General features: G+C 35.8%; 5 protein-coding genes across 5 annotated transcripts; 2 read left to right on the top strand and 3 right to left on the bottom strand.

Annotated features, from left to right (window-relative positions):
- Nucleotides 1–504: 504 nt before the first annotated feature.
- Nucleotides 505–2,117, top strand: LOC9311147. The gene is given in 8 exon segments (XM_021024186.1): nt 505–718; nt 812–917; nt 1,004–1,084; nt 1,161–1,217; nt 1,294–1,422; nt 1,517–1,602; nt 1,605–1,689; nt 1,781–2,117. Coding segments are annotated over 8 exon segments (915 nt in total). The 5' UTR covers nt 505–655; the 3' UTR covers nt 2,089–2,117.
- An 86-nt stretch (nt 2,118–2,203) lies between these two features.
- Nucleotides 2,204–3,365, bottom strand: LOC9311146 (uncharacterized protein At4g22758). The gene is made up of 2 exons (XM_002875032.2): nt 2,597–3,365; nt 2,204–2,519 (listed from the first exon to the last, which is right to left on the bottom strand). The coding sequence occupies exons 1-2, from the start codon at nt 2,832–2,834 to the stop codon at nt 2,344–2,346; spliced, it is 414 nt and encodes a 137-aa protein (XP_002875078.1). The 5' UTR covers nt 2,835–3,365; the 3' UTR covers nt 2,204–2,343.
- Nucleotides 3,366–4,189: 824 nt separating this feature from the next.
- Nucleotides 4,190–5,370, top strand: LOC9311145 (protein C2-DOMAIN ABA-RELATED 10). The gene is made up of 3 exons (XM_021025347.1): nt 4,190–4,459; nt 4,638–4,733; nt 4,850–5,370. The coding sequence occupies exons 1-3, from the start codon at nt 4,346–4,348 to the stop codon at nt 5,180–5,182; spliced, it is 543 nt and encodes a 180-aa protein (XP_020881006.1). The 5' UTR covers nt 4,190–4,345; the 3' UTR covers nt 5,183–5,370.
- Nucleotides 5,371–5,987: 617 nt separating this feature from the next.
- Nucleotides 5,988–7,262, bottom strand: LOC110228334 (MLP-like protein 329). Its single transcript, XM_021025348.1, has 2 exons — nt 6,900–7,262; nt 5,988–6,468 (listed from the first exon to the last, which is right to left on the bottom strand). Exons 1-2 carry the CDS (start codon nt 7,077–7,079, stop codon nt 6,172–6,174), a joined length of 477 nt encoding a protein of 158 aa, XP_020881007.1. The 5' UTR covers nt 7,080–7,262; the 3' UTR covers nt 5,988–6,171.
- A 5,098-nt stretch (nt 7,263–12,360) lies between these two features.
- On the bottom strand, nt 12,361–13,481 carry LOC9312824 (MLP-like protein 328). Its single transcript, XM_002875030.2, has 2 exons — nt 13,219–13,481; nt 12,361–12,893 (listed from the first exon to the last, which is right to left on the bottom strand). Exons 1-2 carry the CDS (start codon nt 13,403–13,405, stop codon nt 12,625–12,627), a joined length of 456 nt encoding a protein of 151 aa, XP_002875076.1. The 5' UTR covers nt 13,406–13,481; the 3' UTR covers nt 12,361–12,624.
- Nucleotides 13,482–14,166: the final 685 nt, after the last annotated feature.

Genomic DNA, 14,166 nt, shown 5'->3' with positions numbered 1-14,166 from the left:
CTTATGTTATATTTCTATACTCCCAAAATTATATTTTTTTGAAGAAAAAAAGAGTCGAAAAAATTTAGAGATAGAGAAGTGAGCATCTTAATATATACTCCTCTGTTTCATTTTAGTTGTAGTTTAAGAGATTTTATATTTGTTGCAAAATAAGTGTTGTTTTAAATTTTCTATGCAAAAATTAAATGTATTTCATATATATGACCAATTATATTTTACAGTATATTTTTTATTAGTTGAATTAGTCGTATTTAATGATATTTTTTAATTTATGTGCAAAAACCTTAAAATACATATAAATTCAAACAGAGGTAGTATTCGATTTTATTATGTTGTTGTGCAATAATTTCCCGGCCCAATAATAATAAATGGGCCGATGCTTAAAAAGCTCAAAATAACAGTCAACAGTCAATAAAAGTTTTTATAAGAAAGTCCATAAATAATCAATCAATCAATATAAGAAAGTCCCGCTCTCATTTTGTTTCTCTATCTTGTTTCCGTTAAACCCTTTTGACTAACTCTTATCAGAATTTTCCTTCTCAAAAATCTCCATTTCAGATTCAAAGAAAGCTAAAGATTGGATCGTTGTTCAAACCGCAGAAAAGATCGCAGAGAGGTTTCTTGATCTGTGAAAATCAGAGAAAGTTTTCAGGAAATGAGTCCGCATGTTTTAGATCTTGCGAAGGGTTCTGAAATCTCTAACGATATCACCGATTTCGTAAGATTCAATCTTATATCAAAATCTCTTTTAATCTGAAAGATCCAAATATCACATTACAATTTCTCTCTTCTTTATTTGCTCTGTTTTCAGGTTCACTATAGAATCGAGTAATGCATACAAGACTACATGGGCAAGGAAGAAACTGCGAATTTTATATTCGATACATTTGGAGTCCCACATAAATTTACCAGATTAAGTAAATTTCTACGCAACTCTTTTTTTTACCGGATCATCAATGGGTCTGAGACAAAACCTTGAAGAATCGAATCTTTTATGTTGTAGTTTGGTATCTTCTTGAAAAAGCAAATCCACATTTCTTCAGCTGTTTCAAAAGACATTGTGAGAATATTCGGAATGCACCAAGTAAGCTATAACAGAAACCAAGAAACCTTTTTTTTTCTTCTCACCCAAGTTTCATTTGTTTGCTGTCTTGGGACAGGTGAAGAAGTAACGTCGCATGCTCAAACAAGACAATCAAATGTTGAGATTGAAACTTGTAAGTCCTGCAAAACGAATAATCAGAATCGATTTTGAGTTCTTCTTGTTTGAATCTCTATGTTATTGTTGTGTAGCTTTAGAAGATTTAGCAGAGGCAAGTACAAGCTTCACAAAATCAGATAACAAACCTAGAGCAAAGCGTTTAAAGGCTCGAAAGGCGGAAGAGAAACAACAACAACGTCCAATATATCCTATTCGTTGCTGTAAATAACTTTTCCTTGTTCACTGAGTTTCTCATTGCGTGTTCCTAAAACCTAAAGAATCTGTATTTGTTGACATTGTCTTTGCTTCTGTTAGTGACAGAGACTGCTCCAAATGATGCATCATCACAAGTGTCTCAAGAATCTGCTACTACTAATGCTGGTGATGCCCAAAATCCTGTGGACAAAAGGTTTCAAGTAAAGCGAGGCGGTCCAAGGCTCGAAAGAAAGTGAAACAAGAAAAGCCGCAACAAGCTCCATGTTCTCCCTGTAATCAAACTTGTCTCTTTTTTCATCTGTTTCTCATCCTGTGTTTGTTTTTGTTTTCCTAACAGCATCTATTGTCTTTGTCTTCTTTTAGCAACAGCAACTGTTCAAAATGTTGAGAGAGCTGAAGCATCTCAATAATCTGATGCTGAGACCATTTTGAAGCAGATTTCAACTAGAATACGACTGCTTGAGAGTATCATAGAACAAGTTCACAAAATACTGAGTAATGTACTTGGACCACCTCGTTCTGCTGCGAAACAGCGATCATGGAAACAAGTGAGAGGTGATTATGAACAAGCAGAGATGCTTCAGGATCTGAATCAACAAGTCCAACAAGAAATGACGAGAATGGACATCCCGCGAAATCAAGCCAGCGAAGAAGATACACTACATGATTGACAGAGATCAGATTCTTACATTTGCATAGTTAGTTTGTGATTACCAGAAAATACTACTGAGACTTTGTATTGTTGGTTCAAACCCTGAAGCTATGGAAAACATGAAACAATTATGCTAACGAATCTCAATCCATATAACTGTGAGACAATCTACAACAAAAACCGAAACAAAAATGTTGTGATGCATATTCCACTGACAACAAAACCAAAACAGAACTCCAGAAATCGAAAAGAAAAAAGCTTTCAAAGCATCATCTCAATGAGAAGGAACCATAAGGCCAAGAGACTTGTTGAGCCAAGCCTTCCATCTCCCAGAGGTCTTCCGGATTGTTGTTGTCATCACAGAGTCTTCAATTTTTTGAGTCTCTAACTTCTTAGACAACACAAAGTTCCTTGATCCGGTTGACCCGATTTTCCCCCATGGATCGAATGCTACATAAGGGAATCAAAAACATTAATCATATAGTAAAACTAACAAGTCACATATTCATAGAGGAAACTGTAGATACCTTCAGAGGCAGAGTAAGGACAATAAAGTAGGAAAAAGCTGGAATCTGATCCGAGAAGTGGAAGCCTGCCTTCACGAGCATAGCATTTTAGAGCATAGTCTATGACATTGGCTACAGTTTCATCTTCTTTGACAACAAAACGAATCGGACCAGCACTTCCTAAGACAGTGATGCTAACAAGGAACCTGTTCGTAGTCTTCGATTTCTGGTTTTTCTTATGCTTGTTGTTGTACAACATCTTTATCAAATTTTCAAAATCAGCAAAGGGTAATAAAAAAGAACAGTGATGAGATTTCAAGGGTCAACGCCGATGCAGCGGTAGTACCAGCCTTCCTTGGAGAAGCCAAATTTGAAAGAAGATGCGGCGGAGAAACGGAGGAGAAAGCTCGCCCTTGCGGTTGTGCAATGGGAGAGCATAAATTCTCGGGTGATCAGAGTTGTTTCTACCATTCAAGACGACCTGCACAAGAATGATCTACGATGATCAAAGAAACGAAACTAGGGCTTGATGGTGGTGGTGGTGATGAGTGAGAGAGAGAGAGAGAGAGAGAGAGAGAGATCAAGGAATGGTGTTATATAAGAATGAGATTGGAGATATAATATGGAAACTAGGGTTTTGATGGAGAGGAAGGATGAGAATGGTTGACCCGATTCTTCATCCGCAAGCAAAGGCCAACCCTTTCAAGCACCGAAACCGTCTCTCCACTCTCTGTTTGTTATTCTTAAACGCAAAATCTTTAAAATGGGCCCGTTAATCAAGTACTCAAGCCCATTATTGTGATTTTATTATACAAGTTGGTTGTGTTATACCACCACCATCGTTGCAAAGTAGACCCATATTAGATTAGTCTCTTGCGAGAAAGTTCTCAAGCCCATTGATATGGTTTTGTTAAGGTTGAAAAGTAGACCTTATCTCTCTCTCTCTCATTCATCACCACCACCACCGAAACCGAAGCAAAAAAAACCGAACCGAACCGAAAATTTGAACCGAAAAAAACCAAACCAAATGTACCGAACCGAAACCGAAGCAAAAAAAACCGAACCGAAAATTTGAAAATAACCGAATGGATACTAAATTCTATAACCGAAATAACCGTAATCGAATCGGTACCGAACCGAAATATTTCGGGTAACCGAAATACCCGAAATACAATTATATTTTCAAAATAATTAGTTATTTATAGATCAAATAATCAAAAATACTTGAAAAATATATAAAAATAGTAAAAATACTCGAAAATATCCTAAATATATCCGAAAATATTCAAAAATAACCGAAATATCCTAAGCAAAATAACCGAATGGATACTAAATTTTAAAACCGAAAGAACCAAAACCAAACCGAAACCGAACCGAAATTTCAAAATATCCGAATGGATACTAAATTTTGAAACCGAAAGAACCAAAACCGAATAGACCCAACCGATAACCGAACGGTTAACCGAAAGCCCATGCCTAAGTAGACCCATACTAGATTAGTCTCTTGAGTCCTAATTATATTTTTTGAATAGTGTGAATAAATTTAATTTAAGTATATTATAATCAACAAATTAGCAAAAATCATTTGACAAAATGGTATATATAATTCGAGCAATTGGGAGAGAGAACGTGTTGAATAGTTGGGGACGAGAAAGCAAGCACCAATTCAAATCGTTATCATCCTCAATTCTTTTTAAATTTCTTCTTTCCTCCTCCTTTACCATATCTCCAGCAGAGACCTAGTCAAAAGCTTTCTTCCCCAATCAATCAATGGATCAGAAACCTCTTGGCTTGCTCACGATCCACATCAAACGAGGGATTAATCTCGCCATTCGCGACCATCGCAGCAGCGATCCTTACATCGTTCTCACCGTCGCCGATCAGGTTCCATCTTTTTTTCCTTTTGTCTCAATTCTCCTGGAAATTTTTGAAATCGATAGGGAACAAATCGCCGAACAAGGATTCTTTGTTATAGAATTGTTCATATAAATCCGTTTGTTTCTTTTCTCTGATTTGTTTTTTTTTTTTTTTTTAACACAAAAACAAAAAATGAAATCTTCAGACATTGAAGACACGTGTGGTGAAAAGAAATTGTAACCCAGTATGGAATGAAGAAATGACTGTTGCTATCAAAGATCCCAATGTCCCAATCCGCTTGGTAACACTCAAAAAAAAAAAAAAAAAACAATTCTCCTTTTTCTGATTCAGACAAAAGACAAATCTAGTTATGTTCTGTTCCTAAGGATAACATTATTGTTCATTGAAATGGTTCAGACAGTGTTTGATTGGGACAAGTTCACAGGAGATGACAAAATGGGAGATGCAAACATTGACATCCAACCATACTTGGAGGCTCTGAAAATGGGGATGGAGCTTTTGAGGCTACCTAATGGATGTGCTATCAAAAGGGTTCAACCATCAAGGCACAATTGTTTATCAGATGAAAGTAGCATTGTTTGGAACAATGGTAAGATTACGCAAGACATGATCCTTAGACTTAACAATGTCGAATGCGGCGAGATTGAGATCATGCTTGAATGGCATGAAGGTGCTGGTTGTAGAGGTATCACTTCTTCCTCTACCAAAGGTGGCTCTTCCTCTACCTGAACTTATTATTGTTCTTTCTTTCTTTCTTTCTTTCTTTTGTTGTTGTGTATGATTAATCTGTTGTTGTTTCCATCTGTATAAGCAACTCAAGTATGTTTTCCTTGATGATCATTTCAATGGCATGATCAAGATTAATATTTGAGACTTTTGTATGTGTTCATTTGAATATCTTTTTTGAGTTTTCGCTTTCGGTTTTGGATTCTCTAGTTTTGTTGTTGTTTTATGCTTTGCAATTTGCATTTTCTTTTATGACGCCGCATGTATGAGATATTTCAGATGAGCTAACATTTTTAAATTTTCATTTACTTTATCACTTAGTGGACTGTTTTATATATGGCCATTTTCTTTGGTCTTTTTTATTTTTTTTTCTGTCGTGAATGATTCTTTGTTGTTTCGATCTGTATAAGCAATTAAGTATGTTTTCTTGATGGCCATTTCAATGGCATGATCAAGAAAAACATTTGGAGAATTAGAGACTTTTGTATCTGTTCATTTGAATTGTTTTTGAGTAATTCTGTTTTTAGATTTTTAATTTTCTTCTTTTGTTGACGCACGGATGAGATATTTCAGTTGGACCACAATTTACTTTCTAAAATCTAAACGGAGGGTTTTAAAAATAACATTCATTGTGATAATATTTGTAAGTTTGTAACCTATGCCATTTGAAAATCAGTATACTTCTTATTATTATTAACATGGTAAAATCCATTTATATGCTGAAAACATATTTTTGAACTATTGATTTTAAAAAATATTTGGTTCCATATATATCATATTCGAATTTAAAAGAAAAACGACGATTCTATGTTAAATTTAGACGGATTCATTATTATTATTATTTTTTTTTGGACGTCAAACAAACATTTTAATAATTAATTAACCATGCACAAAAGGAGAGGTTGCCATACTCATAATTTAAATGATGTACACACAGAGGAGCCATATATGATGATGATGATGATAGGTGATGACGATGGTTCGAAATGGATTTAGGCTTTGACAACGTGGTCGTCCATGTCAACAATAACGCTCTTGAGGAACTTCATGGAGTTGCTGGGCTCGGGCGAATCATCGGTTCGTTTCTCCCAAATCATTGTGATCTTGCATACGATATCATCGGGCGACTTTTGGCTGAACTGATATATGATATCATACACTTTAAGCTGCTCCATGACGTGACCTTCTAGTCCTCTGAACGTAATCACCATATTCTCATCGTCTATCTCTTTCCTTTCCTTGAACACTTCCTGTTTCCCGTCTGCACATATATATATACGTACATGTGTGTTTCATTCATGAAGTTAGCACCATGTATGTGTTTCTATTTATGTATACACTACACAGTCTACACTTAAATTTCAAGGTAAAGAGATTCATGCACACATATTTTGTAGACTTCGAAAATTAGTTGATTTTTTGGTAAAGATTTACCATTTACCGGTAAAAAAACAGAATTCAACTATTTAATAATATTCTCTCTGGATTCTCTATCTACATGTGACCCGTGTTAAAAAAATCGCTAGGTGCTAATCGGACGGTGAGGGTGGACCTAGCGCCTAGCAAGAAAATGTTGACTCATAAACTTTATCACAATATGACTAGGAGTATGACGTAGATACGATCCTATCGTCAATAGATAATCATCGTAACCTGACAATACTATTAAAGTAAGTATACATTTATGGGTTATGTTAAAGTAAATGTATATTTACCGCATGTGGTTCCAAATCTTGATGGCTTCATGAGAGTCCCATTCGCCATCGTGGACGGTGACGCCTTGGATGTGGTGGCCGATGGCATCGGGGAAGAGGTGGTTCTCATCCCTCCACCGCTTGTAGTGTTTCTCCGCCGATCCTTTCAATGGAACCTCCGTCACATATGTTCCCGATGTCGCCATCTCTTCGTGAGTGAAATGTGTCTGTGTGCGCTTTTTTACTTTGGTTGATGACTATTTTCACGTGTGGTCTTCCTTCGTTTATAAAGAGTGTGTAACGGTTTAAACGTAAAATATGTGAGCCAGGTTAATATATACTTATTCGATATCTACTGCTAATATATTTAGAATGAGTCGTATTCACGTTTTCCAAGTTCTTATCATAAAATGTTATTTTTTTTTTGTTATAATGATAAGGATAGGTTTGACAAAATGCATATAATGAAGCAATGATAAGGATAGGTTTGACAAAATCTATATATATAATTAGAGAGGTGTCTCTCCTCTTAAGGTGTCCACCTCACCATTCATGACATGATAATTTTTTTTTGTAGGTTCCACATAACTTATTTATTATAACAAAAAACATTAAAACTAAAATCAATTCACACACTTTTTATTATTATCTTTCACTAAATAAAAATAATAATTTACAAAAAATAAATAAAATATTAACAAAAAATATTATTATTTATAATTATAGTTTACTAATTTTTTCTAAATTAGGTTCTAAAAAAAACAAATGAATATCTGAAAAAAAAATATACTGGAATTTTAGGAAATTAACATAGATTAAAAAAATAATAAGGTGATTTGAAATAAAACAAAAACCTATTATAAACATCACAAATAAAAATAGAACAATCTAATCAAATAATAAAAATATGTAATAATAATATTTGAGGATGCTATTTGAACTATAATAATAATGGTAGATAGAAGAGTTTTTAATTAGAAATAATAAGAAATATATTTTTTTTTTTTTAAATATATTAATTTATAATAACTTCCCGAAAGGGCTTGGCATAAAAAGCCTTACAAGTCAATGGCCCAGGTACAAAATAGCCCAACAAGAGAGATGTCGGAAACGAAACAGAAAGCTCGGACCCTGCTGATGGACGACTGCACGGTGGCCGGAGCATTAGATCCGGTGAACCCAAGATACCCAGCTTCACGGCAGCCTCGACAGATCGAAGAACACAACGGGAAGGGTCCAAATTCCAACCACGTTCTCTCACCACCGACGCACCAGATCCGCCACTTATCTCCCGAAAAGCTAGCCACCGCGACAACCGCTACTACGGAGTCAGATCCCGACCTAGCAATCCGACCCATAGATCTATCCCCTTCCCTCCACTTCCAGATCTCTCCGATTAGACCAAGCAAGAACGCCTCGACCGGACCGGTGAACACCAAACACGGCGAATCCAGAGGGTGGTGGCTCACCCAAACCTCTGAAGACGAACTCCGCGTGAGCCAAGCAAATCCAGAGGAGCTGCCGTTAACCACCGCGTCAAAACCGCGAAACCCACCATATCGCCACCAACTTCCGCCATAGCCTCCACTACAGGAAAAACGGTTGAGCCGTGGGGATCCTCGAAGCACTTCACGGCGTCCTCAATCGCGAACCACGACCTCGATTCACCACCTCCGTTAAAACCAGAGCAGCGGCTACATCGGTGGCAAAATCCACACCGCCGCAGTCGGAGAAGCGTCCTTACTAACTCCTGGACCATAAACTAGAAGTCTCAATAGCAACAATTAAGATCAAGCAAAACGTAAAAACGGAGATCTGAAAAAAAAGCTTTCAAGGGAGAGAAAAGCTCGAGAATCGAGGCAACGATTGTGCAATTCGTTCCAATATATTTTATTTTAAAACGTATTTTAAAATTAGAATTAGGAGTTCGTATGTTACATATTTTAGGAAAATCAACATTAAGAATACTATTTAGCATCAAAATATACGTCAAATTATATTTGTAAAAAAAAAAAATTGTATTTTTCAAACAGTCAAGATAAATTGTAAAAGTTGACGTTGAAATCCAATGTTTTTGAATAGAAATGAGTCTATATCTCAGATTTGTCATCGATAAAGAACTTTTACATACATCAAAGGATAAAAGAGAGAAATTGTAGTCAAAAGTGAGAAATTTTTTACTACTTTGAAAAGATAATACACATAAATAAAATAAAATTTATTAAAATTCAAATGAATCTATTTATAATATTATATTCAAGGATTCGCATTAATTAAACGTTTTAAAGTAAAATCCCGCGCAATGCGCGGGTATACAATCTAGTGCATATAGTGAAGCAATGATAAGGATTAGAGTTGACAAATGCATACATCACTGCCCTCGTCACCTATCAATTTTTTTAAAAAAAGATAAATATAACCTTAAACAAATCATATGATGTGTTCCTTGAATGCCGAAAAGTCCAGTGCCGGCTCAGATGGGTGGGCGGGCGGTGCGATGGCCAGGGGTCCAATTCCGTAGTCCAATAATTAAAGGGTCCATTTTCTAAAATATTTTTTAAAAAATATTAAAAAGTTAGATTATAACATAAAAATAAAATTTAGAAAGGTCTATAAAATTTTTTATTTATTGTTTTTAGTATTAGTAATTAATATTTTTAACAAAAATAGCATATAAAATTTTTTTACAGCAAAAAAACATTAAAAAAAATTTCTAAGAATCCAATTTTTTTTTTTTGCCCTAGGGCCCATAAAAATGTTGAGCCGGCACTGAAAAAGTCCACCAGATGAAGATACGGTATAGATTGCCTGCGAACGGTGACTTTCATTCTGGAAGGAAATCACTAAGGCCCCTAGCTGAGGACAGTCACGACGACTCACGATTCCTATATATGGTGCAAACTATAAAGCTAAGACTGATGGCTCATGTCTCATGATTTCATTTCTTGTAAGATTGGTAATGGGAACCTTTGTTACTTTGGTATGATAGATGGACGGGAAAACGGTCTTTTTCAACCTCAACTATTTGCTGGCGGGCTTTTCCAACCCAAACTATGACTCCCAGTCGATTTCAACCCAAACCCAAAAATAATTCTAAATCAAAACCTAAACTAATGTAAATGAGCCGATTTCAACACGACGCAAAACAATGTTAGTTCAAAAGTTAACAGTTCTCAAGGTTATTTGATTTTATTTTCAAAGTTTGATGAATGATGTAGAGAGAGAATTACCCAAGGTTGAGCAACCGTTAACTTTCGAACTAACACTGTTTCGCGTCGTGTTGAAATCGGCTCATTTGCATTAGTTCAGGTTTCGATTTTGAATTATTTTTGGGTTTGGGTTGAAATCGACTAGGGGTCATAGTTTGGATTGGAAAAACCCGCCTGCAAGAGGTTGAAAAAGGCTTTTTTCCCGATAGATGGACTTTGTTTGGAAAGCTCATTGACTTTAAGGGTTATAACTTATAACGTTCCAAGTATTTACAGATTTCCCATTGATTTAAAAGTAATTACTTTTTTTATTCTATACCAATGTAAAATTATATTCAATAAAAAACCTGAGTTACAATAAATGGCTGGGAGTTCACGAGTGCCCACAGTGACAATGCATAAGCCTTTTTCTACCATCTCACAATGGTTATGAACTTATGATCTTCCCCGAGACTCTAGACAACTAAAGATAGAAGGATGAAGTAGGCCCCCAAAAAGACTGCTTCAACATCGCAATTACCTGGCGCCAAATCACTCCCTTCTTATCGAAAACTTCAGACATTGAAGACACGTGTCACGTGTGGACACGTGTGGTGAAAAGAAATTGTAACCTAGTATGGAATGAAGAAATGACTGTTGCTATCAAAGATCACAATGTTACTAACACTAAAAAAAAAGTTCTGTTCTGGTTTTAGGGATAACATTATTGTTGTTGTTTATTGAAATTGTTCAGACAATGTTTGATTGGGACAAGTTCACAGGAGATGACAAAATGGGAGATGCAAACATTGACATTCAACCATACCTGGAGGCTTTGAAAATGGGGATGGAGCTTTTGAGGCTACCTAATGGATGTGCTATCAAGAGGGCTCAACCTCTAAGGCACAACTGTTTATCAGATGAGAGTAGCATTGTTTGGAACAATGGTAATTAAGATTACGCAAGACATGATCCTTAGACTTAACAATGTCGAATGCGGCGAGATTGAGATCATGCTTGAATGGCATGAAGGTGCTGGTTGCAGAGGTATCACTTCCTCTTCCAAAGGTGGAGGCTCTTCCTCTACGGCTCTACCTAAACTTATTAATGTTCTTTCTTTCTTTCTTTTGTTGTCTATGAATCTGTTGTTGTTTCCATACGTATAAGCAACTCAAGTATGTTTTCTTGATCAAGAAGAAAAAGCTTGAAAATTTGAATATCTTTTTGAGTATTTTTAACTTTCTGTTTTGGTTTCTCTAGTTTTGTGTTTTACAATTTACATTTTTCTTTTGTGACGCATGCATATATGAGATATTTTTAATGGGCTACAAATTTAAAGTTTCATTTATCAGTTAGTGGACCATTCTTTTATTTACGGGTCGTTATAAGAAGACCAACTATGCATATTTATGGGATGGGTCGGGATGTCACGCATTCACTGGCTTAGTACTTAGTTCGTAGACTGGTTTGCCGTTTGCCTTTGTCAAATCTCATCTTCATGGGCCACTGCAACATATTGAATGCGTATGTAAAAAGGATTAACTAACTATACGAAAATTAATAAAGATAATGCAGCAGCCAATACGAACCTTTTTTAAATTCAACTATGTTTTTTTCTCCTTTTTAAATTCAATTATCTTAGAATTTTACTGATATAAATTTCTTTATATACGACCAATCAATAGATACAGTACTACTGACGATGACAGGACAATTAGAAAAAATGATGAATATTACAATTAACCACTATATGAACATACAAAGTCAGCATTAATTACTCTATACTAAATGAACATACAACGACAGCAACAATATATATATTTTTTTTTTCCAAAGACGTTTTATTAATACTTATCAAAGATCATTGTTTACAGCTGTAGTAAGAAACATTGAACATGAATGGTACAAACACCATTGGTTTGGAGAAGTTCTAATGGTTTTTGCTAGTAGATCCGCACACTGGTTTTGCTGACGATGCTTGAATAAGAACTTTGCCTTTGGAAACTTATCTCGCCATCCCCATATCGTGGTTAGGAAATGGTGGAGCCTTGGGTTCAAATCAGAGCCATTGATTTGGCGTATTACATTTTGATTGTCTCCCTCGAACTCGACCGCTCTGTATCCTAGTGCCCAAAAAGATGGCAACAACAACTAAATAATACAACCACTAACTATAATGAATACCGTGTATGAATAATACAACCACTAAATGAACGTACAAAATGATGAATAATACAACCACTATTAAGTACTGTATTATGTGAGCCTTGTGGAAGCTGATGCATAAATAGCGCAACACTTAAAAAGGACAGTATTCATTAATTACTCTTGAAAATCATTAATTAACAAGGATACATGTATAGATGAACATACATGAAGCCTCAACATAAACAACATCAAAGCATAATATAGTAGATGAAACCAGACATGCAAACCCCCATTTATTGTATTGAAAACACCATAAAACGAAACACACACACACACACAAAAGGAGCCATGTACGTATGAGGGTGATGATGATCATGATATTAGGTGATAATTAATGGGTTGATGTGAAGGGGATTTAGGCTTTGAGAACGTGATCATCCATGTCAGCAACGAGGCTCTTGACGAACTTCATGTAGTTGCTAGGCTCAGGCATGTCATCGTTTTGCTTCTCCCAGATCATAGTGATCTTACAGATGATATCATCAGGGGACTTTTGAATGAACTGAAAGATGACGTCATACACTTTAAGCTGCTCCATCACGTGACCTTCTAGTCCTCTGAATGTTACCGCCATATTCTCGTCGTCTATCTCTCTCCTCTCCTTGAACACCTCCGGTTTCCCATCTTCATATATGTGTTCCATTGATAAGTTAGCACCATGCATATATTATATATGTTTGGATCTATATACATGTAACACTCAACTAAATTTTAAGGTAAAGAGATTCTTCCACATATATGTTTCTGATGAATGTTTTAAATGGCAAGATTCACGTGTGTTGTTACTGTTCCTTAAAAAAAATCCGCCAATCTACTTATGAATAAAATTGTCGGGTTCAAGTGAATCAAATTTAGAGAGAGATGAGTTTACATATATGGTCAAACGTTTGATAAATAGATTCTCTGTATACTTGTAAGTTTGTAACAAATAAAGTAAGTGTATTTTTACCGCATGTGTAGTTCCAAATCTTGATGGCTCCATGGGAGTCCCATTCGCCGTCGTGGATGGTGACACCTTGGATGTGGTGGCCGACGGCATCGGGGAAGAGGTGGTTCTCACTCCTCCACCGCTTGTAGTGTTTCTCCGCCGATCCTTTCAAAGGAACCTCCGTCACATATGTTCCTGACGTCGCCATCTCTCTCTCTTTTGTCTCTTCCTTGGTAGCGAGTGAAGTGTATTTGTTTGTTTCTTTGCTTGATGAATACTTTCATTTCTGCTCTCCTTCGTTTATATAGAGAATGTAACGGTTAAAACGTAAAAATATGTCTTTTTTTTTTCCATAGAGAATGTAACGGTTAAAAAACGTAAAAATATGTCTTTTTTTTTTCCGTTTGACTAAAATTATTTTTTTACCACGATTCTGTCATCTTGCATTATTACAAATATGATTTAAAAAACAATGGTCGTATTGATAAATTGATGAGAGTAAATAACACAAAAGTGTTTAGGAAAAATTATAATTGATTCTCATAAGATTAATGTTCCAAGATACATCGATATATATATAGAGAAAGACTGAACCTAATTTTCTAAATTAAGATAAACTTCGTCGATCTCTGGTTCTTCCAATACCCCCCGGCAAACTCATACGTGGTCACACGTGTGAGATTAGACAATTATTCATAATAGCGGCTTTATACCCGGCCGTCGGGTCATCATCGACGTTTATACCCGATCGTAGGGTTCAAAGCGGCTACAATACCCAGCCGTTAGGTCATCAAAGTTTATACCCGATCGTAGGGTTCAAGTAATATAAAATAACACCCGCGATTGCGAGGTTCAGATGTAGCTCGCGTGATTGCGAGGTTTGGATGTAGCTCGCGATGGCGAGACTAAAAGAAACAACTCACGAGGGCGAGAAGTTTAATCAAAAGGGATATCAAACTCGCGAGGGCG

The sequence above is a fragment of the Arabidopsis lyrata genome (assembly GCF_000004255.2).
Source record: "Arabidopsis lyrata subsp. lyrata unplaced genomic scaffold ARALYscaffold_5, whole genome shotgun sequence".
Taxonomy (NCBI): Eukaryota; Viridiplantae; Streptophyta; class Magnoliopsida; order Brassicales; family Brassicaceae; genus Arabidopsis; species Arabidopsis lyrata.
This window is presented reverse-complemented; position numbering and strand designations above follow the sequence as displayed.